General features: G+C 42.8%; 1 protein-coding gene across 6 annotated transcripts in view; it reads left to right on the top strand.

Annotated features, from left to right (window-relative positions):
* Positions 1–23242, top strand: part of FRMPD2 (FERM and PDZ domain containing 2) — a 217878-nt gene that overhangs the window by 68308 nt on the left and 126328 nt on the right. For all 6 annotated transcript variants that reach the window (XM_039911616.1, XM_039911615.1, XM_039911613.1 and 3 more), the window contains 5 exons: positions 2873–2970; positions 13557–13655; positions 17429–17536; positions 17651–17767; positions 20946–21166. In XM_039911616.1, coding sequence (XP_039767550.1) covers positions 2873–2970; positions 13557–13655; positions 17429–17536; positions 17651–17767; positions 20946–21166 — 643 coding nt within the window. The remainder of the gene's footprint in view (positions 1–2872; positions 2971–13556; positions 13656–17428; positions 17537–17650; positions 17768–20945; positions 21167–23242) is intronic.

Below are 23242 nucleotides of genomic sequence, written 5' to 3'. Positions count from 1 at the left end.
ACGAGCATAAAAATATGTACAAATCTAACAGCATGTCTACTGGATAGAGCACAGGCCTGGGAGCAGAAGGTCATGGGTTCTAATCCAGGCTCTGCTACGTGACTTCTGTGTGACCTTGAGCAAGTCACTTAACTTCTCTGTGCCTCGGCTCCCTCATATCTGCAAAATGGGGATTAAGACTGTGAGCCCCACATGGTACAGGGACTGTGTCCAACCCGATTGTCCTGTATCCACTCCAGCACTTAGAACAGTGCCTGGCACATAGTAAGTGCTTAACAAATGCCATCATTATTTTTATTATTGGTCAAAATAAATACTGAAATGCACATATGTACATGAATGCTGTAGTTCATAAGTGATATTTTTAGCAACCAATCACCTGCTCAGTTTTCATTAACAGTGTAAGCACTCAATACATAAAACTGATTGCTTGACTGAATAGTAAATTGTCCTTTTCATTTTTTTTGTAATAATATAGAACAAGTGTATAGGAATATGGAATTGCTAATCGTTCATATTTGAGTACCGACTGTGTGCAGAGCATTGTACTCTGTGATTGGAAGAGTACCAAAAAGGTCACAGGTGTGTTCCCTGCCCCTAGGACATTTTAATCTAGTATTCATTCATTCAATTGCATTTATTAACCACTTAATATGTGCAGAGTACTGTACTAAGCGCTTGGAATGTACAATTTGGCAACAGATAGAGACAATCCCTGCCCATCGACGGGCTCACAGTCTAAACAGGGGAGACAGACAACAAAAAAAGTAGTCACGCATGAATACCACCAAGATAAATAGAATCATAGATTATACATATTAATAAGATAAATAGAGTAATAAATAATATATACAAATATGCACAAGTGCTATGGGGAGGGGAAGGGGAAGAGCAGCAGGAGGGAGCAGGGGGGATGGTGAGGGGCGGAGGGGAAAAGGAAAAGGGAGGGCTCAGTCTGGGAAGGCCTCCTGGAGGGGGTGAGGTCTCAGCAGGGCTTTGAAGAGGGGAAGAGAGTTAGTTTGGCAGAGGTGAGGAGGAAGGGCGTTCCAGGACAGCGGCAGGACGTGGACCGGGGTCGACGGTGGGATAGGTGAGGAGGTTTGCAGCAGAGTAGTGGAGTGTGCGGGCAGGGCTGTAGAAGAAGAGAAGGGAGGTGAGGGAGGAGGGTGCCAGGTGATGGACAGCCTTGAAGCCAAGACTGAGGAGTTTTTGTTTCGTGCAAAGGTTGATAGGCAACCACTGGAGGTTTTTGAGGAGGGGAGTGACATGCCCAGAGCATTTCTGTAAAAAGTTGATTCGGGCAGTGGAATGAAGAATAGACTGGAGTGGGGAGAGACAGAAGGATAGGAGATGAGAGAGGAGGCTGACACAGTAATCCAGTCGGGATATTATGAGAGCTTGTACCAGCAAGATAGCTTGGATGGAGAGGAAAGGGCCGATCTTGGTGATGTTATGAAGGTGAGACTGGCAGGTTTTGGTGATGGATTGGATGTGAGGGGTGAATGAGAGAGCTGAGTCAAGGACGACACCAAGGTTGCGGGTCTGTGAGACGGGAAGGTTGGTAGTGTTGTCCACAGTGTCAGGGAAGTCAGGGAGAGGCCAGAGTTTGGGAGGGAAGATAAGCAGCTCAATCTTGGACATGTTGAGTTTTAGGTGGCAGGCGGACATCCAGGTGGAGATGGTCTGAAGGCAGGAGGAGATATGACCCTGGAGGGAGGGGGCGAGAGCAGGGGAGGAGATGTAGATTTGGGTGACATCTACATAGAGATGTTAGTTGAAGCTGTGGGAGCAAATGAGTTCACCAAGGGAGTGAGTATAGATGGTGAACAGAAGGGGACCAAGAACTGACCCTTAAGGACCCCCAACAATTAGTGGATGGGCAGGGGAGCAGGAGCCCACGAAGGAGACTGAGAACGAATGGCCAGAGAGATGAGGAGAAGCAGGAGAGGACGGAGTCCATGAAGCCAAGGTTGGATAAAGTGTGGAGGAGAAGGGGATGGTCGACAGTGTCAAAGGCAGCTGAGAGGTTGAAGAGGATTAGGATGAAGTAGGAGCCATTGGATTTGGCAAGAAGGTGGTCACAGGTGTCCTTTGAGAGGACAGTTTCAGTGGAGTGGAGGGGATAGAAAACAACTGGATGTAATCATTTTAGAGAAGTAGCATGGCCTAGTGGATAGAGTTTGGGCCTGGGAGTTAGAAGGTTCTGAGTTCTAATCCAGGTTCCACCACTTGTCTGAGTGACCTTGGGCAAGTCACTTCACTTCTCTGTACCTCATCTGTAAAATGGGGATTAAGACTATGAGCCTCATGTGCAACAGGGATGGTGTCCAACCCGATTTGCTTGTGTTCATCCCAGCCTTTAGTACATTGCCTTACACGCGGTGAGTACTTATCAAATCCCATTGTTAGGATTATCATTTATTGCACCAAAACCTTAACCCAGGACTTCCATTTGGTTCCTGTATGTCTTTGGGAATAGGACACAGACATTGGCATATCGAGACAACTGTATCAGTGATCAGGGACTTGGATGATGCGGGAGAATCAAAGTGGCATACACTCATGGCAGTAGGCCAGTTCTTATTCTTAGGAAGAATCATATCCACACACTGCACAGGCATATGGCCCAGTGGGGAACCGAAACTCCCAGATGTTGCACTGGGCAGACAGCCTGATAAGAGTGTGGAATTGGAGAGGGAAATTGCCCAGAGTTTTTGTCATACTCCCTAATTCTCTGACCCTCTTTGTAGGGTTGTTCCTCCATACTAATTAATGTGTACAAACCTTTGTTCTCCTGTAAAACAGAGTGTGGAAGCGATACTTCCCTTCTCACAGGGGGTTTCCTTACCTTCTCTTCTTCTATCTTAACTAGTGCCTCTGTTGAACAATCTGAGATATCACCTTCTGCATCCAAGAAACAGAGAAATTCTGACTACCTGGTTATTCAGTCTGCCCAAAAACCTTTCAGTGGTAAGTAGTAGCTACCTTTTAAGCTAAACTAAGACTGCGACAGTCTATTCCTTACTTCTGGCTAGTTTATCCTTCCCTAAAATTCTTGGTGGTTGGGAGAAATATCTTTACATTTCTTTAACCGATCAAATGCAATTGAGATTTTAGTCATCTTTTCTGCACCAGTAAGTAGAGCCATTCGAGAAAGCTAATGATGCTAAAAGTTAGATGAAACCTAACAGACGGTTAAATTTCTCTCTCTAAAATGTTGCTCTTCCTAAAACAAGCTACAGAAAAGCTTCCTAAGATTATATAGAAAGTAGACTCACAATATTAGGTAACCCAACAGAAGCAAGGCACTCCCGACGGGACTTTATGATTTCTCTGCTCTCTATCAGGTTGGAGGCAGTCCCAAGGATAGGTATCCTAGATCAAGGTGATCGTTGGTAATTTAGGACTTAATGAATCAAAACCAGTATAACCAGGAAAAGGTGTTTTCGGGAAGACTTTCCTGGAAGATGCATGTAACCCCATAGACTTCCCAGGAGTTTAGATTGTCATGGGATTGGTGAGCCTAGCCCTAAAGTAGAGAAGTAGTGTGGTTTAGTGGATAGATCATGGGCCTGGGAATGAATTATGTGATCTGGGGTAAGTCACTTTTCTTCTCTCTGCCTCTGTTGTGTCATCTGTAAAATGGGGATTAATACTGTGAGTCCCATGCGGGACATGGACTGTGTACAACCTGATTAGTGTGTATCTCCCCCAGCACTTAGAAAAGTGTCTGGCACATAGTAAGCATTTTAACTAATGCCACAATTATTATTATTATTATTATTATTCTGAATTAGTCCTTCAGTGGGGTCTAGCCAAAGAGGCTGACGTGCATGTTTGACAATTGATTAATCCTCTGGTAACTGGTTTTCCTTAGTCCAAAAATCATATATATATATCAGTCAATAAGTGGTATTTACTGAGTGCTGATTGTGCACAGAAGATTACTTGGAAGAGTTGGTGGAAACATTTCCTGTCATAAATGACCTTAGTGATTCTTTCAATCTGGTGGTATCAGACCATATGTTTGCTTGTTAGGGCCTGTTTTCCTCATCTCCCTCTCCCACTCCCTTCTGCATCAGTCTTGAACTTGGATTTACAGCTGTTATTCAACCCCCCTTAGCTCCACAGCACTTATGTACATATATGTGATTTGTATTAATGTCTGTCATCCTCTAGACTGTAAGCTTCATGTGAGCAGGGAATTGGTCTACCAACTCTGAAGTATTCTCCCAAGCGCTTAGTACAGAGTTCTGCACACAATATGTGCTCCATAAATACAGTTGATTGACTGAAGGTGAGTAATATTACAGTAGGAAGTATTAGCTACCTCCCCAAATGGAAAGTCCCCTTACTTCATGTGACATACTCTGTCTTCATCAGTTAGCTGAATTAGAATTATGAATTGGATATTGAGCCCTCCAGTCTCTTCTTTTTTCTGCCACTTGAAAATATCTGTGTGAACCTGAATAGATCACTTAATTAGGGTGACCATATGTTTTGGAATGGCCAGGATAATCTTAGAAATCCATGCTTTCCAGGCTTCGCATCCTCGTGTTCATTGTTTCAGACCTCCTTGGTTGTCTCTTCTGGAGACATTCCAAAGTGGCCATTTTTTCCACAGATGTTCTGAAAAACGTCACTCTCAGCAAATTAGATTAAATATGTGAGGAAAAAAAGCTGCAGGTTACTCCTGCTTCTTCCCTGACCATTATTTGGTCTCTTTTGCTCACAACTCCTCTGCCTCCCACCCTCTATCTGTGACTCTGGGTTCTTTTCTATTCTACACCTGCACCTTCTCCCTTGGAAAACTCATCCATTCCCAGAGCTTCACCTACTCTCTCTATGTGGATGATTGCCATATCTACCACTCCAGCCCAACCTTTCTCCTTGGCAGTCCCACATTTCCTCCTTCCTTCAGCACATTTCTAAAACTCTACATGTCCAAAACTGAACTCATCTTCCTACCCAATCCCTCTCATCCTCCTACCTTCCCATTACTGTTAATACCTCACCATCTTCCCTGTCTCACAAGCCTGCAACCTTGGCATTTTCCTGAGTCATCTCTCTCTTCTAGCCTTCATATTCAGCCAGTCACCAAATCCTGTTGGTTCTATTTTTGAAACATTATCAGAATCTTCCCCTTCCTCTCTATTTAAATTGCTACCACAGTGGTCCAAGCACGGTCATATCCCACCTTGACTACTCCAACCCTCTAGACTGTAAGCTCGTTGTGGGCAGGGATGAGTCTGTTTATTTTTGTATTGTACTTTCCCAAGTGCCCTGCACACAATAAGTACTCAATAAATCCTACTGAATTAATGAATCAGCTGTCTCGCTGACCTCCCTGCCTCCCACCTCTCCCCTCTCTACTCCATATATCACTCTGCAACTTGTAACACATTCCTAAAAAAATGATTCAGTGCATGTCTCCCCACTCCTCAAAAGCCTCCATTCCTTGTCCATCATTATCCACACTAAGCAGAAATTCCTCATCTGCCTTTAGTCGCTCAAACAGCTTGGCTCCTCTCACACCAACCTAGTAACTGTACCTCGATCTCATCTCTCTTGCCATCGAACCCTTGCTCTCACCCTCTGACTCACCAGAACTCTCTCCATCTTCAGAGCCGACAAGCCACGCCTCTTCCATCTAAAATCATATCTCCTCCAGGAAGCCTTCCCTGACTAACTTCTCATCTTCCCACCTTATTTTCCTCCCTTTTACATCACCTGTGCACTTGAGTCCATACCCTCTAAACGCTTATATACTCTCTGGACCCCAGCAGCACGTATGTACCTGTGTATATTTGCATATATTATTTGTTACTCTATTTTATTAATGATGTGTATATATCTATGGTTCTATTTATCTATTTTGTTGGTATTGATACCTAACTACTTGTTTTGTTTTCCTGTCTGTCTCCCCCTTTTTAGACTGTGAGCCTGTTGTTGGGGCAGGGATTGTCTCTATCTGTTGCTGAATTGTACATTCCAAGCTCTTAGTACAGTGCTCTGCACACAGTAAGTGCTCAATAAATATGATTGAATGAATGTACAGTTGTTTTTTTTTAGGTATTTGTTCAACGATTACTATGTGCCAGATATTGCACTAAGGGCTAGGATAGATTTAGACTAATCAGGTTAGACATAGTCCCTGTCCCACATGGGGCTCACAGTCTAAACCCCCATTTTGCAGTTGAAGTAACTGAGGCAATGAGAAGTTAAGTGACTTGTCCAAGGTCACACAGCAGACAAGTGGCAGAGCTGGGATTAGAACTCAGGTCCTTCTGACGCCCAGAGCCATGCTCTATCCACTAGGCCAGGCTGTTTCTCCCGTTTTTTCCTTATTGGTAGTTGATTTACTTTTTGTTTCCCCCACTAGATTATAAACTCCTTGAGGGTAAGGATAATAGCAACCTACTGTATCCTACTCTCCCAATCTCTTGGTAAAATACGCCATGCACAGTAAGCACTCATCTATCCCGATTTGGGCTGACTGCTATATAATCCACTTACTTTTAACCTCTCTGAACTGATTTTCTTGGCTGAAAAATTGGAAAGATAATTAAGTCTTGTATATTTTTAAATCATTTGGTAAAAGTAGTTTTACTCGGTCTTTAAATGCCAGATGAGAGCTTGTTTTTATTTTATGGCATTTGTTAAGCGCCTACTATGTGCCATTCTCTGGACCTTTTCCCAAACCCATAAAAAACATGTCTATACTTCCAAACGTGAGCTTTAAGATTCAGGTCGATGGGATTTGCAAGGGCAAAATATTATCTTACCTTTCAGTTCATTACACTTCAGTTCTGAATCATTTGATGAATGGGATTTATTGAACGCTTAGTGTGTGCAGAGCACTTTACTAAGCACTGGGTAGAGTACAATACAGTAAAGTTGGTAGACATCATCCCTGCCCACAGCAAGAGAACTAGAGAAGGAGCTTGGCCTAGTGGACAGAGCACAGGCCTAGGAGTCAAAAGGACCCGGGTTCTAATTCCAGCTCTGCCACCTGCCCGCTGTGTGACCTTGGGCAATCACTTAACCTCTCTGTGCCTCAATTGCCTCATCTGTAAAAATGGGGAATAAGACTGTGAACCCCACTTGGGACAGGGATTGTGTACAACATGATAAGCCTCTATCTACCCCAGCTCTTTATAGAGTGCTGAGCACAAAGTAAGCAATTAACAAATACCATAAAAAAAAAAACACACCAGAAACTGAGGCTCTTACATGCTGCCTTGAAACCAGAACGGCCTTAGTTCTTCCAGATTGCACACTGTGGTCTACGTTGGGAAGCTGTGGGAGAGCCCCATTAAAAATAGAACTGGAAGAGCACTCATCAATCAGTTACCTCATCTGTAAAATGAGGATTAAGACTGTGAGCCCTACATGGGACAACCTGATAAGCTTGTATCTACCCCAGTGCTTAGAACGGTGCTTGACACACAGTAAGTGCTTAACAAATACCATCATCACAATCAGTGATATTTATTGAGCGCTTACTATGTGCAGAGCACTGTAGTAAGAGGTTGGGACAGTACAGTGTAACAGAATTGCTGGATCTGTTCCTTGCACTCAACAAGCTTTCAGCCTAAAGGTATACACTTATCTGCTTCATCCCTCTGCCTCCAGGAAGGTGAACACATAGTCACCTGGAGCAGACAGTTTGCTATACTTTCCTTAGAGGTTACTGATAATAATAGTAATGATATTTGTTAAATGTTTACTTTATTCCAGGCACTGTATTAAGTGTTGGGGTGGATACAAGCAAATAGAATTGGACACAGTCCCTGCCCCATATGGGGCTCACAGTCTCAATCCCCATTTTTCAGATGAGGTAACTGAGGCACAGAGAAGTGAAATGACCTGCACACGGTCACACAGCAGACAAGTGGTGGAGCTGGGATTGGAACCCATGACCTTCTGACTCCCAGGTTCATGCTCAATCCACTGTGCCATGTTACTTGGAAGGGAGATCCCACAATCGCCCTCGGGAGCATATTTTAGAGCTTCCCCACACTTCAAGCCATGAAATCCTCCTAAGGTCCAACTGAAATCTCTCCTATTTAATCTCGCTTCCTCTCCTATGCTGCACCAGGGGCAAGGAGTGCATTGGATCAGAATAGTCCCAGTTGAAACATTTTAGGTCCTTCCCCAGGCTCAATGACAACACCAATTAATTTAATTGATCAATCAGTGGTATTCATTGAGTGCTTATTGTACGCAGAGCTCTGTACTAAGTGTTTGGGAGAGTACAGTAACACAGAGTTGGTAGGCACGTTCCCTGCCCACAAGGAGCTTACAGTCTAGAAGGGGAGACAGACAAAAATAGAAATAAATTGCAGTTATGTACCTAAATGTCATGGGGCTGCAGGTGAGGTGAATACCAAGAGCAGTACCAAATGCCCAAATGGTCCAAATCCAAGTGCAATCTTTCCTCATAGGTCCTTCTGTTCTCTCCCATTAATACTTAATAATTAATAATTAATTAATAAGAATTCATAAGAAGCAGCATGACCCAGTGGCAAGAGCCCAGGCTTGGGAGTCAGAGATCGTAGGTTCTAATCTCGACCTCTCCTCTTATCAGCTGTGTGACTTTGGGAGAAGGCACTTAACTTCTCTGGGCCTCAGTTACCTCATCTGGAAAATGGGGATTAAAACTATGAGCACCACGTGGGACAACCTGATTACCTTCTGTCTACCCCAGCTCTTAGAACAGTGCTTGGCACATAGTAAGCACTTAACAAATACCAAATTATTATTAATGCTCTTTTTGCAACCATCCTTCAAATCCTTTTTAAAGTGTTTCCAGAACGTGACACAGTACTCGATGCTTTAGTATAGAGTTTGGTACATAGTGAGTGCTTAAATGCTATTATTATTATTATTATTATTATTGTTATAAGCATCTTATCAGTGTTGGATGAAGGAGAATGATTTTAGGTCTGTTCTTGTGTGCCATCCTCATAGTGGAACACATCTTTCATTCAATCATATTTATTGAGGACTTACTGTGTGCCAAGCACTGTACTAAGCTCTTGTTCAAATTACAGTCCTGGATTGCTGTACTGCTCATATTCTGCCTCTGGATGAATAGGAATCCTTGGTCATTTTCTGCTGTTCTAGCGTCTAGCCAGTCTTTTCCCAAACCCTCCTAGATTTATTTTGTTATTTTGGCACTAAATATGGTGCTTTGTGCTTTATCCTTATTGAATTTCATCCTCTTTTTGTGGGATCATTTTTCCAATTTGTCTGAGTCACTTTGAATTCTAGTCCTGCCTTCCAAAGTGTGGGCAACCTGCCCATTTGAATAGCAATCTGGAGAGTAATAACTCAGATGTTAAGAAATTCTATTTGGCCCCAAAGGAAGTTGGAAAATTCCACTGGAAGCCATCTAATATAGAAGGGCACAAAATACAGAGAGAGAGTGAGTGTTGGGAAGCAGCATGATTGAGTGAAAAGAGCATGGACCTGGAAGTCAGAGGATGTGGGTTCTACTCCCTGTTCTGCCACTTGTCTGTTGTGTTATCTTGGGCAAGACACTTAACTTCTCTGGCCTCAGTTACCTCATTTATAAAATGGGGGTTAAGCCCGTGGGCCCCATGAGGGACAGGGATTGTGTCCTACCTCATTACTTTGTATATACCCCAGAGCTTAGAACAGTGCTTGGCACATAGTAAACTCTTAACAAATACCACAATTATCATTATTATTATTGTTCCACAAGGAGGAGATGTAGCCTAATGAGGTGGGGTGGGGAGGGACGACACTAAATAGAGAGGACCTGTCAATTTAGAGGTTACCCAAATTGTGGGCTTTTCCCAAGATAAAGTGCATCTCCAAAATGGTCTACTTATTGAGGCTATTACCAAGGCATGTGGCTGAAGGAACAGACATAGCTCTGTGGTAACAGGATTCTTTGGGGAGAAATCCTGAGTATATCAAGTCCTTATTCATTCATTCATTCATATTTATTGAGCGCTTACTGTACGCAGAACACTATACTAAGCACTTGGAAAGTACAATTTGGCAACAGAGAGAGACAAACTCTATCCAACAGTGGGCTCACAGTTTAGAAGGGGGAGACAGACAACAAAACAAAACAAGAAGACAAGCATCAATACCATCAAAATAGATAAGTAGAATCATAAATATATACACATCATTAATGTAATAAATATACAAATATACACAAGTGCTGTGGAGAGGGGAAGGGGGTAGAGCAAATGGAGGGAGTAGGGACGATGGGGAGGGAAGGAGAAGCAGAGGGAAAGGGAGGGCTCAGTCTGGGAAGGCCTCCTGGAGGAGTAGAGCCCTCAGTAGGGCTTCGAAGAAGGGAACGGAGTTAATTTGGCGGATGTGAAGAGGGAGGGCGTTACCCGTCAGAGATTGGATGAGGGCCAGGGGTCGACGACGAGACAGGCAAGAACGAGGCACGGTGAGGAGGTTAGCAGCAGAGAAGTGGAGTGTGCGGGCTGGGCCGTAGGAGGAGAGAAGGGAGGTAAGGTAGGAGGGGGCAAGGTGATGGAGAGCTTTGAAGCCAAGAGTGAGGAGTTTTTGTTTCATGTGAAGGTTGATAGGCAACCACTGGAGATTTGTGAGGAAATCTCCTTAAAGCACTTGAGTCACCCCACCCTTGGTTCCACAGATTTCAGTAAGTCTGTAATTGATTTATTTATTTCTATTAATGTCTGTCTCCCCCTCTAGACTGTAAGCTAGAGAAGCAGCGTGGCTTAGTGGAAAGAGCACGAGCTTGAGAGTCAGAGGTCTTGGGTCATTCCTGCTCACATCTGTCTTCCAGTCAGTCATCCCTGCTCCGCTGCTTGTCAGCTGTATGACTTTGAGCAAGTCACTTAACTTCTCTGTGCCTCAGTTACCTCATCTGTAAAATGGGGTTGAAGACTGTGAGCCCTACATGGGACAATTTGATTACCTTTTATCTACCCCAGTGTTTAGAACAGTGCTTGGCACATAGTAAGCGCTTAACAAATACCAACATTATTATTGTTATTAAGCTCCTTGTGGGCCGGTAATGTGCCTACCAACTCGCTTGTATTTTACTCTCCTCAGCACTTAATACAGTGTTCGTCACACAGTAAGTGCTCAGTAATACCATTGATTGATTGATACAGGGGACTGGTAGTGTGGGGGAAATGTTTTGTGAGATCCCATGCTCTATCCACTAGGCCATGCTGCTTCTCCTTTCAGAGGATGCCTGAGAAACTCCTTTAAATTCATCTTCAAAGAGGAGGTTCACTGTTGGCTTCAAAGCTGTCCATCACTTATCCCCCTCATTTCTCACCTCCCTTTTCTCTTTTTCCATCACATCCCATACATTTCGCTCCTTTGCCACAGCTAACCTCCTCACTGTGCCTCATTCTCCCCTGTCCTGCCGTCGACCCCTGACCCATTACCTCCTCTGGCCTGGAATGCCCTCCCTCCTCAGATCGGCCAAACTAGCACATCCCCACTTCAGAGTGCCACCTCCTCCAGGAGGCCTTTCCGGACTAAGCCCCCCTTTTTCTCTGCTCCCCTCCCCATCGCCCCCACTCCCTCCATCTGCTCTTCCCCACTCCCTGCCCCGCAGCACTTGTGTGTATATATGTACATGTTTATAATTCAATTTATTTCATTAATTCTGAGTTTATATGTATAATTCTATTTATATTGATGCTATTGATGCCTCTCCACAATGATCCACAGGGAACAGACCACCTGAAAACTAGTCTATCTGATATGACATAAACCATAAATTCCTTGTGGGCAGCGACTGCATCTACCAACTCTATTGAATTGGACTTTAGGAGGTAGGGCAGAACACTATTCTCGTACTGCATGAGCTCACATCTGTCTGCCAGTCAGTCAATATTTATTGGGGACTTACTGTGTCCAGAGCACTGTATTAAACTCTCAGGAAAGTACAGTATAACAAAAAACAGACAAATCCCCTTCCCACAGGGAGCTTACAGACTAGAAGGGAAGGCAGACAATATAAATAAGTAAATTACAGATACGTCCATAAGTGCTTTGGGGCTGAAACTGGGCAGGGGATGGGATGAATAAAGGGAGCAGGTCAGGGCAACACAGGAAGGAGTAGGAGAAGAGGAAAGGAGAGCTTAGTAAGGGAAGGCCTCTTGAAGGAGGTGCGCCTTCAGTAAGGTTTTAAAGGAAAGGAGATTAATCCCCTGTCAGAGGAGGGAAGGCATTTCAGGCCTTGGGCGAGAGGTCAGCGGCAAGATAGACAAGTTGGAGGTTCAATGAGGCGGTTAGCACTAGAGGAGCAAAGTGTGGATTTTCACATTACTTTATGGTGGCCAAATTTGGTGGCTCCTTGTGTCTAACCATGGACTCAGTGCGGAGAACTAAAACAAAACTTGTTTCCGAAGCACTGCGGCCTAATGGGAAGCACACGGGCCTGGGAGTCAGAGGATCTGGGTTCTAATCCCCATTCTGCCACTTGTCTGCTGTATGACCTTGGGCAAGTCACTTCACTTCTCATAACCTCAATTCCATCATCTGCAGAATAGAGATTCAATACCTATTATCTCTCCTACTTAGACTGCGAGCCCATTATGCATCAGATTTTTCATTCATTCATTAATTCATTAATTCAATCGTATTTATTGAGCGCTTACTATTTGCAGAGCACTGTACTGAGCACTTGGAATGTACAATTCGGCAACAGATAGAGACAATCCCTGCCCAACAACGGGCTCACAATCTAAATGGGGGAGACAGACAACAAAACAGAACAAAACAAAAGTAGTCTAGTGTCAGTATCATCAAGATAAATAGAATCATAGATATATACACATCATTAACAAAATAAATAGAGTAATAAATAATGCATACAAATATGCACAAGTTCTGTGGGGAAGGAAAGGGGATTATTTCATATCTATCCCAGCACTTAGTACAGTGCTCGACATATATTAAATACTAAAATGGGGAATAAAGACTGTGAGTCACATGTGGGACAGGACTCTGTCTAACCTGACAAACTCGCATCTCTCCTAGTGCTTAGTAGAGTAACTGGTACATAGTAAGTGCTCAATGAATACCATAAAGAAGCTTAATAAATACAATTATTATTATAATTATTATTATTACTACTATTTAAATTGTCAGCCCTCTTTGATAGACGTTCCCAAGCTCCCCTCTGTCTAGTGGACAGAAAAATTCTGTGCCCACATAGAATGTACTTGCCTTGAGAAACAACAACACAGTTCCTGGATTGACAAACTGATTCTTCCATAAACCGAGGCTTACTCAGCCTAAACAAGGGGAAAAAGTCGGGGGGAGAGCAAGAGAACGATCTTCCATTGTACCCTGGGAAATATGTGAGGGGAAAGTCAAGGAGATGGTGTATTTTCTCATTTTCTATTATAAAACACACAGGTGGCTTTGAACAATGAAATGAACTTTGAACTTTATGAAACTCAAGTCAGAGTGTGAATGTATCTTTCTTTGGATATATTCTTTTTTAAGTGCTCTTCATTTTCTTTGTATTGGATCCCAAGATCCTCTTGCATTTATCACCTCTTTCTTTTCAGCTCCAGGGACACCAGATATTAAGAGGGAGAACTTCTTAAGTGGACTGGAAAGAGAAATAATTTGTTTGACTCTTCATCGAGACCCAACACATGGCTTTGGTGAGTATTGGGCAGTCTTGTTCCCTAAGTAAGGAGGGAGTCGATTTTAGTAGTTGCACATGTGGAGCATTTCTCATTCGGGAGATTCAGTTAGGCCGTTCCTTCTTTCCAATGCTCTTTAGCACTCAAGAATTTCCCTCAGACATGGCTTCTTGCTCCATTTATGTATGAATGAAACAGGATTCAGTCTTGGTGGTTGTCAAGATGTATACTAGGAGATCTGGGTTCTAATTTAGGCTCTACCCCTTGCCTGCTGGCCAAGTCACTTATCTTCTCTGTGCCTCAGTTTCCTCATCTGTAGAATAGTCATTATTCATTCAATAGTATTTATTGAGCACTTACTATGTGCAGAGCACTGTACTAAGCTCTTGGAATGTACAAATTGGCATTAGATACCTTTTCTCCCCACACTTAGATTGTCAGTCACATGTGGGACAGGGAATGAACCTGACTTGAATATCTTGAATTTACCCCAGGCCTTAGTACAGTATTTTACAGACAGAATGCACTCAAAAAATTTCACAATCATTATGATTTTACCTTTCCTGTTGTATTTGTTAATCTAGTAGGAGTAATATTTAAGGAACACTTACTAAGTGCAAAGGATTACTATACACTTAGGAGAGTGTAACAAAACACAGGAAACTTACTTTCTTATGGGAAGGGAGTTACAAGAAGACTTAGAAACTGAGCAATCAGAACAAATAGTAGACTATAATTTGATAGTTTAAGTATATTGCTTTTATGATTTTCAGAATCTCCAGGGTATTCCTGCCTCTCTCTTGATTTGTCTACATGTCATATTTCCAAGCATTTAATACAGTGCTCTGCACACAGTAAGCGCTCAATCATAACCACTGATTGGTTGATTTCCTCTCATATAATAATAATAATAATAATAACTGAGGTATTTAAGTACTTACTATGTGCCAAACACTGTATCTCATTAGAACAAGAAGAAGCCTTGGATCTGAGCTCCTGGGACAGCCAAGAAATCTTGTTAGGTTTGACCTCAACTTTGCTCTAGTTTATTGCTCCCCATATTCTGACCACACACTCACAGGAAAATAGATGATCATTCAACAAGAATCTTATGTGATAAAATCCTTGCTCTCTGGCCTCCAAATGTTAATGCAGCTTTAGCCTATCAATAGAATGCACTGGGCATCTACTGAATTCAAAACACCATATCTAATGCTTGGAAAGGTACAACAGAAGAAAAACGCATGTTCCCTGCCCACAAGGAGTTTACAATCTAGGACACTTCAAAGTCACACATGAGCAGGGACAAATTGAGGCATTGAGGTCGAGCTACATGCTGCTGGAGCCAAGGACAGGTCTGTACCAACATTATTATTATTATTATCATTGTTATCAGTGGAGGAGAGGAGAAGGTAGAAGCATTTATTAAGTGCTTACTGTATGCACTTTATTTCTATTAAACTCTTCATTTTTTTATTAAGAGTATAAGCTCATTGTGAACAGAGAATGTGTCCATTTATCATTATACTGTACTCTCCAAGCCCTTAGTACAGTGCTCTGCACAAAGTAAGCACTCAATAAATATGATCCACTGACTGGCTAACACTGTACTAAGCACTAGGAAGCAATTCACAGGGGGGATTAGACACTTTCCCTGTCCTATGGGAAGTGGCAGACCATGGAGCAACTTCCAGTTTCCAGGGCCTTGAAAGATCTAGAAGTGGTGATTCCAATTTGGGCCATGAGATATTGGTGTCGTGGCCAAGGTGGGCTCATTAGAGACAGAGTTACCAAGCATTTAGAGGTCAGAACCACCGAGGCTTGCTAAAGCCAAGGGGGGCCTGGCACTGGCCAAATTAGAGGAGAGGAACAAAAGAGGGATATAGAGAATCCAAAATTGAGCTACTCACTGTGCTTCATTCTCACTTCTCCCGCCACCGACCTCCCGCCCACACCCTTCTCTCTAACTGGAAATCTCTCCCCTTTCAAATCTGACAGTCTGCTGCTCTTTCTATCTTCAAAGTCATCCAGAGATCACGATTCCTTTAGGAGGCTGGTCCTCATTAATTTCTCCTCTTCCCACCTTTATGCCCCCACAGTTGACACTTTAGAACTTCTGGGCCACCTGAGACCTTGTGAATATGCAACCTTCCTGAGTGCCTCTGCACAAACATATACCCTATTACTTAAGGCACTCACTCATCTACATATCCCCTTTCCCTTCAGTCTTCTAAAATAGCATTTGTGGTGTTTAAGAGCTTATTTTGTGCCAAGGTATTTGTAAATTATTTTGGTATTCGTTTCCCCCACTAGACTGTTCTTTGAGACCAGTACCAGATTTGTATTATTATTATCATATTAGTGATATAATAATAATAATAATAATGTTAGTGGTATTTATTAAGTGCTTACTATGTATCAGACACTGTACTGAATTTTGGGGTGGGTGCAAGTAAATCAGTTTGGACACAGTCCCTGTTCCACATGGGGCTCACAGTCTTAATCCCCATTTTACAGATGAGGGAATTGAGGCCCAGAGAAGTGAAGTGACTTGCCCAAGGTCACATAGCGAAAAAGTGGTGGAGCTGAAATTAGAATTCAAGCCTTTCTGACTCCTAGGCCCATGCTCTATCCTCTAGGCCACAACTTGTGCTCCTAGCATGTTAATGATGGATTACTAGAGGTAAAATGCAGTGAAGAGGAAGAGGGGAAAGGGGATTGAAGGGGGAAAAGAGGAAGGATTGGGGGAAACAAAGGAAGAAGGGTGAGAAGAACCGGTAGTTGAATTGTAAGGAAGAGGGAAGGTAAGGGTGTAGGCAAATGGAGGCGGTAGGAAGAGCAAATTTGAGTGTCTGAGTGGCAAAAAAAAAAAAAGGGTGACCCAATAAAGGGAACGGATAGAGAAGGACCAGGAAGGGAAAGAATGTACACTAGAATGTAAGCTCACTGTGGGCAGGGATGTATTTACCTACTCTCTTATATTGTACTCTCCCAATGGCTTAGTACAATGTTCTGCACACAGTAAGCGCTTAGTAAATACGATTGATCGATCAATTGATTGAGATGGCAGACTCAATCAGGGAAGAGACGAGAGACTAAGATAGGGAGAGGTAGAAGGTAAGATAGGCAGGGAAGGATCTGGAGAGAAACAAGCATGCAAGAAATGAGAAAAAACATAAGGGGGTTTTTAAGATAAGATGTGGGACAAAGAGAGGTGAGAGGAAGAGCAGAAATTAAGGGACTGAAACGTACAGGTCTGACAAGAAAGAAAGGCAGGGAGGGAGAAATGATGTCTGGCAGCCCTGTGTTAGGGGAACAGAAAGACTGAGTCACAGTTTCTGTCTTCAAGAAGCTTAAAATCTACTAGAGAAAGGCACAGCAAAAAGAAATACGTAAGTATAAATAATCTGCATAAAACTAAGATGGATGCCCCACCAATGATGGAAGCATATACATAATAAATTGATCAATTAGTGATATTTATCAAGCACTTACTGTGCGCAGAGCACAGAATTAAGCACTCGAGAGAGCATATTCCAACAGAGTTGGTAGGCCTGTTCCCTTCCCACAAAGAGCTTACAGTTACGCAAACACAAACATCCAATTAGCAAATTTCTTGATGTCACCGCTTTTTCCAGATGTCATTCTCTAAACGATATGACTTGAATTCCTTATGTTGTTCCTCATTTACATCATCTACAAATATCCACCTACATTTCAGAAACTATCTTCCATCTAACACTGTATTTTCCTGCAACACCCGGATCTTCAAATATAGTCTCCTACTACAGGTTTTGTCATTACTGGAGGGGAAAATGTAGGGAAACTGGACCTTGGGATCTTTATCGCTTCTGTTGTGCCCGATGGACCGGCTGACCGAACTGGAAAGATCAAACCAGGTAAACTTCTCGTTCTTCTCTTTATCTTTCAGATATTTGGGCTTTAACGAGTTTAACTCTCTTCTTATTTTCCTTGTTGGACTTTATGTTCCTGGTTTGTTTTGTTTTTCCCAGGGGGTCGAATAATAGCCTTGAATAACATTAGTCTGGAGGGAGTCACGTTTAATATGGCTGTTAAAATGATCCAGACTTCTCCTGACAAAGTGGAATTGATTATTTCTCAGCCAAGAGGTATGACTACAGCTACGTTTGGAGGCTATGGGTTGTGTCTGTTTTAAGGAGTAGATGGCTCAAGAGATTAGTAGACATTGTTAGGACTCTAAGTCGCTGAAAGATCTTTTCAGTTACTTTTCCAAGTTCGTTCATTCAAATATATTTATTGAGCACTTACTGTGTGCAGAGCATCGTACTAAGAGCTTGCAAGTTGCTGACTGATGGTCGCAGTGTGTTCCCTATGGGACTCGTAAAAGCCCTAGTGGCATAACTCAATAGACTTTGGTAATTTAAAGATGATAGACTCCTAAATTATTCGTGCTGATGGGAAGAGTCCCTCAGATAGGCATTAGACCTGTTCATCAGTCTGCTGGGCCCTGTCATTAAATTGATTAATCCATCATATTTATTAAGCTCTTACTATATGCAGAACTCTTTACCAAGAGCTTGGGAGAGCACAATACAACGGAAGCAGCAGAAACGTTCCCTGCCCACAATAACCTGTCAGTCAGAGGGGGAGGCAGACATTAATACGAATATCTGACGTTAATATGAATGAACTGATGACACGAAACTTCAAATCTACAGATTTGTGTTTTGTTCGTGATGTTTTGGAAATATTATTGACTGCTGTGATTCTAAAAGACTTGCCTGTCAAAACCTGCCTGTTCCTGATATTTCCATAACTAAACACAGTCTTAGATCGTGTGCCCAATGTTGAGAAGCCGCATGGCTCAGTGGAAAGAGACCGGGCTTGGGAGTCAGAGGTCATGGGTTCTAATCTCGGCTCCACCACTTGTCAGCTGTGTGACTTAGGGCAAGTCACTTAACTTCTCTGGGCCTCAGTGACCTCATATGTAAAATGGGGATGAAGACTGTGAGCCCCACGTGGGACATCCTGATCACCTTGTATCTCCCTCAGCACTTAGAACAGTGCTTTGCACATAGTAAGTGCTTAACAAATCCCACCATTATTATTATTATTATTTACAGGGAATGCCTAAGGTGGTTATTTTGTACGTGCCCCACTGCTTAATATAGTGCTTGATAACAGTAAGCACTTGACAAATATCACCTTTCTTCTTCTTCTTATAAAGCAAAAAGCAAAAGTTGGAAAAAGAAAAGAGGCACCGCCTATCTCTCCTGAGAGATGAAAAATTCCTTAAGGACAGGTACTTAGTGTGTGGGCCCACTGGTCTGGTTCAGTGACTTCAGCACAGTGTGGCACTCAACGATACCGATAACGAGGTTGACAGAAAAGGCATTTCACCCAATTCAGGCCGAGCAACTCTGACCCAAAAGAGAAGCCCTGAATTCCTGCCGTCACTATCATGAATTTCCCTGTTATGCTAAAGCCAATTCAACTTTTGCCTAGGAAAGGGCTTTTTGCTCAAGGCCCAGTTAATGTCGATTGCTCATACTGTTTGGACTGTGTTTTTTACCAGACTGAAGGAAACCCAGAGTTTCAAATAAGTACTTACCCAGTTCCCTGCATACGGTAAACACTCAATAAATTCTGTCAAACATATTCATTCATTCAGTTGTATTTATTGAGTGCTTACTGTGTGCAGAGCACTGTACTAAGCGCTTGGAAAGTACACTTCATCAACAAAGAGAGACAGTCCCTGCCCAACAACGGGCTCACAGTCTGAGCAGCGTGGCTTAGTAAGAGAAGCAATGTGGCTTAGTAAAAAGAGCACAGGCTCAGGAGTCAGAGGTTGTGGGTTCCAATCCTGGCTCCACTATTTATCAGCTGTGTGACTTTGGGCAAGTCACTTAACTTCTCTGTGCCTCAGTTACCTCATCTGTAAAAAGGGGATTAAGAGTGTGACCCCCATGAGGGACAACCTGATTCTCTTGTATCTACCCCAGCACTTAGAACAGTGCTTGGGACATAGTAAGTGCTTAACAAATACCATTGTTATTATTATTATTATTACTGCATGCAGAGCATTGTACTAAGCACTTGGGAGAGCACAATACAACCAAGATGGTAGACCCATTCCCTGCCCACAGGGAGTTTACAGTCTTGGGGGTGGGCGGCAGAAATGGTCAAACAACAGGATTGGCTTATAATGTCTTGACTCTCACATCTGACCCATAGATTTATGCCAAAGTCAGAAAGGGAACCTAAAATCCAGGCAGTTCATTCCCCCACACCACATAAATGGGTTTTAGTTATTAATAGACTGACATGGCATTGAAGCCAACCTCTCTGTGGTATTTTGTATAAAACTATTCTCACTGTTAAAGGGCAACTAAAAATATGATGCATGCCTTCATTAAGAAGAATGAAGTTTTAATCTACTGTGCACAGGAGGATGCAATGCAGGTAGAACACCATTTCTAGTTTGGTAAAACTCTCCCAGCCAGACACCTATCAAAACCTAAACTCTTCAATGAAACAAATCTGGAAATTGTCCTGGAGAGGCTTTTAAAGATGCTTTATTTAAAGAAGCTTTTATTCTTTTTCATCTCTCCAGCTTTTAATGTAAGTTGATTTAAACGATCTAAGAACTTTTTTTCCCTAGGAGATTTTTGAAAATTTCCACACCTCTATGTCAAATATAGAGAAATCAATCAATCAATGGTATTTATTTATTTTTATGGTATTTGGCAAGTGCTTAGTATGGGCCAGGCACTGAAATAAGCGCTGGTATAGATACAAGCTAATTAGGTGGGACAACCTTCCTGTTCCACAGTCAATCCCTATTTTACAGATGGAGGGAACTGAGGCATAAAAAAGTTAAATGACTTGACCCAGATTACACAGCAGATAAATGTTAGAGCCGGGATTAGAACCCCGGTCCTTCTGACGCCCAGGCCCGCTCTATCCACTAGGCCACACTGCTTCTCTCTAGTTGCTTACTATGCGCAGAGCCCTGTAGGAGAGAGCAGTATAACAGAATCAGCAGACGTGTTCCCTGCTTATAACGAGTTTACAGTCTAGACGGGGAGACAGGCAATAATGTGAATAAATAATTTCTCATATATAATTTAAGGTAAATGCTGAAAGAAAAATTCCTTAAAGCCATTGAACTCCTCTGGAAAACAATTCTGGGTCTATTGAAAAAGGTATTTCTGACCAAGAAACACCCCCTCTGAAAAGAGGAAGCTCTGTGGTCATACTCATATAGACATCTGGAGTCTCTCCAGCTCTCTGGAATTGGAACTTCTCAGCGACTTCTTTTTGTAGATGCCTGTGATGAGACAGCGCATGAGAAGACTGGACAAAGGAAAGGCTCGGAGGTCTCCTGTGTAGACAGTGGGATGTTCAGGCTTCAAAGCAGCAGTTCATCACACTCCAAAGAGCAAGAAATAAATATCGATGAACTTGAAATGTCTCTCTCTCGGAATCTAGCCCCCGATTTGGAACCTCAAGTTTCAACTCCATCAATTGACGGAATCAACCTGAAGGTAATCCCCACCCACCATTTTATGGAAAATGATAAAACCGCCCCCTGAAAAATGGAGGGTTGTATCGTCGAGGAAAAGGGGAATGACAGAGAAAAGATGTGGACCCTGAAGATCGAGTGTCTCAGAATTAACGTTGGCAGAGACGGGCCTTATTTGGGCCAGATCCACTGCTGCAATGAAATCCAGCCCTAGTTGCAGCAATGTGGAAGGATGTGGTGAATTTATGTACATCTTTTCAGCCACATTTGCATGCCCCAAGAGGCCTCCTCCATCAGTACCATCATTTTCAAACATAAAGTCAGTCATTTGTATTTATTGAGCTCTTATTGTGTGCAGAACACTGTACTAAGTGCTTGGGGGAGTACAGTACATATTCACGCTCCCCAACAAGCTTGGGGTCTAGAGGATGAGCTTACTGTCTAGAACAGCTTTATGTGCCTGGCACATAGTAAGCGCTTATCAAATACCGTTATTATTATTATAATGTAAGTATCCATAAAAACCACTTCCCTGTATTAACATCCGTTGTCAAAGCTGTTAGCAGATGGAGGCTAAGGATCATCCAGGACCTTTTTGCCTTGTGGGTGTTTATTTGGGCATGTGTCTGCATGTTTATGCCCCCTCCTACCTCACCTCGCTATTCTACCACAACCCAGCCCGCACACTTTGCTCCTTTAATGTGAATCTTCTCACTGTATCTTGATCTCATCTATCTTGCCACCGAACTTTCACCCACATCCTACCTCTGGCCTGGAACACCCTCCCTCCTCATATCAGACAATCATCCTCCCCCACTTCAAAACCTTATTGAAGGACCATCTCCTCCAAGAAGCCTTCCCTGACTAAGCCCTCCTCTCCTTTTCTCCCACTTTCTTCTGGGCTGCTCTTCCTTGCTCCTTAATTCATCTTCCTTCCAATCCCCACAGCACATATGTATATATCTGTAATTCATTTATGAATTTAGATTAATGTCTGTCTCCCCCTCTGTAATGTGAGCTCACCTTGGACAGGGAATGTGTCTGTTTGTTGTTATAGTGTACTCCCCTAAGTGCTTAGTGCAGTGCTTTGCCCACAGTAAGCACTCAATAAATACAGTTGTATGAATGAATGCATATAGAACCGAGTGTTCACTGAGAAGGGGAGAAATAAATTAGATTTTGATCTTACTTTCCAGGCTATAATTACTCCCACAAAATTTCTCACTTCCAGAGATTGAAGATATTAAGCTCCCTGTGGGCTGGATTTGGGTCTACTAACTATCAGATTTTACTCCCCCAATCTCTTAGCACAGTGCTCTGTCCTTGGTAAGCTCTCAATAAGTACCACTGCTTGTTTGATTTATCTCCAGACCGAGCAAGACATTCATCTTGACCAAACAGAAATGCTTTTACTTTCCCTCTGCTCACTTGAATGAAAGTTTGGTCACCTTCATTCATTCATTCATTCATTCATTCATTCGTATCTATTGAGTGCTTACTATGCAGCGTGGCTCAGTGGAAAAAGCATGGGCTTTGGAGTCAGAGGTCATGGGTTCAAATCCCAGCTCGGCCACTTGTCAGCTGTGTGACTTTGGGCAAGTCACTTAACTTCTCGGTGCCCCAGTTACCTCATCTGCAAAATGGGGATTAAGACTGTGAGCCCCACGTGGGACAACCTGATTCCCCTGTGTCTACCCCAGCGCTTAGAACAGTGCTCGGTACATAGTAAGCGCTTAACAAATACCAACATTATTATTATTATAATTATGCAGAGCACTGTACTAAGTGCTTGGAATGCACAAATCAGTAACAGATAGAGCAGTCCCTGCCCTTTGACGGGCTTACAGTCTTCGGCTGCCACAGTTTCTCACCCCTACATTATAAGCTCCTTGAAGGCAGGAATCATGTCTACTAACTCTACTGAACTCAGTCAACTAATCAGTGCCACTTATCGAGTGTTTACTGTTTGCAGAGAGCTGAACTAAAAACTTGGGAGGGTACGATAGGCTAGAGAGCACAGACATGATCCCAGCTCACAAGAAGCTTTCAGTCTAGAGGAGGAGCTTACATCAATCATGGCAGCACAACAGGAGATAAC

Source organism: Ornithorhynchus anatinus, chromosome 3 (assembly GCF_004115215.2).
Source record: "Ornithorhynchus anatinus isolate Pmale09 chromosome 3, mOrnAna1.pri.v4, whole genome shotgun sequence".
NCBI classification, from domain to species: Eukaryota; Metazoa; Chordata; class Mammalia; order Monotremata; family Ornithorhynchidae; genus Ornithorhynchus; species Ornithorhynchus anatinus.
This window is presented reverse-complemented; position numbering and strand designations above follow the sequence as displayed.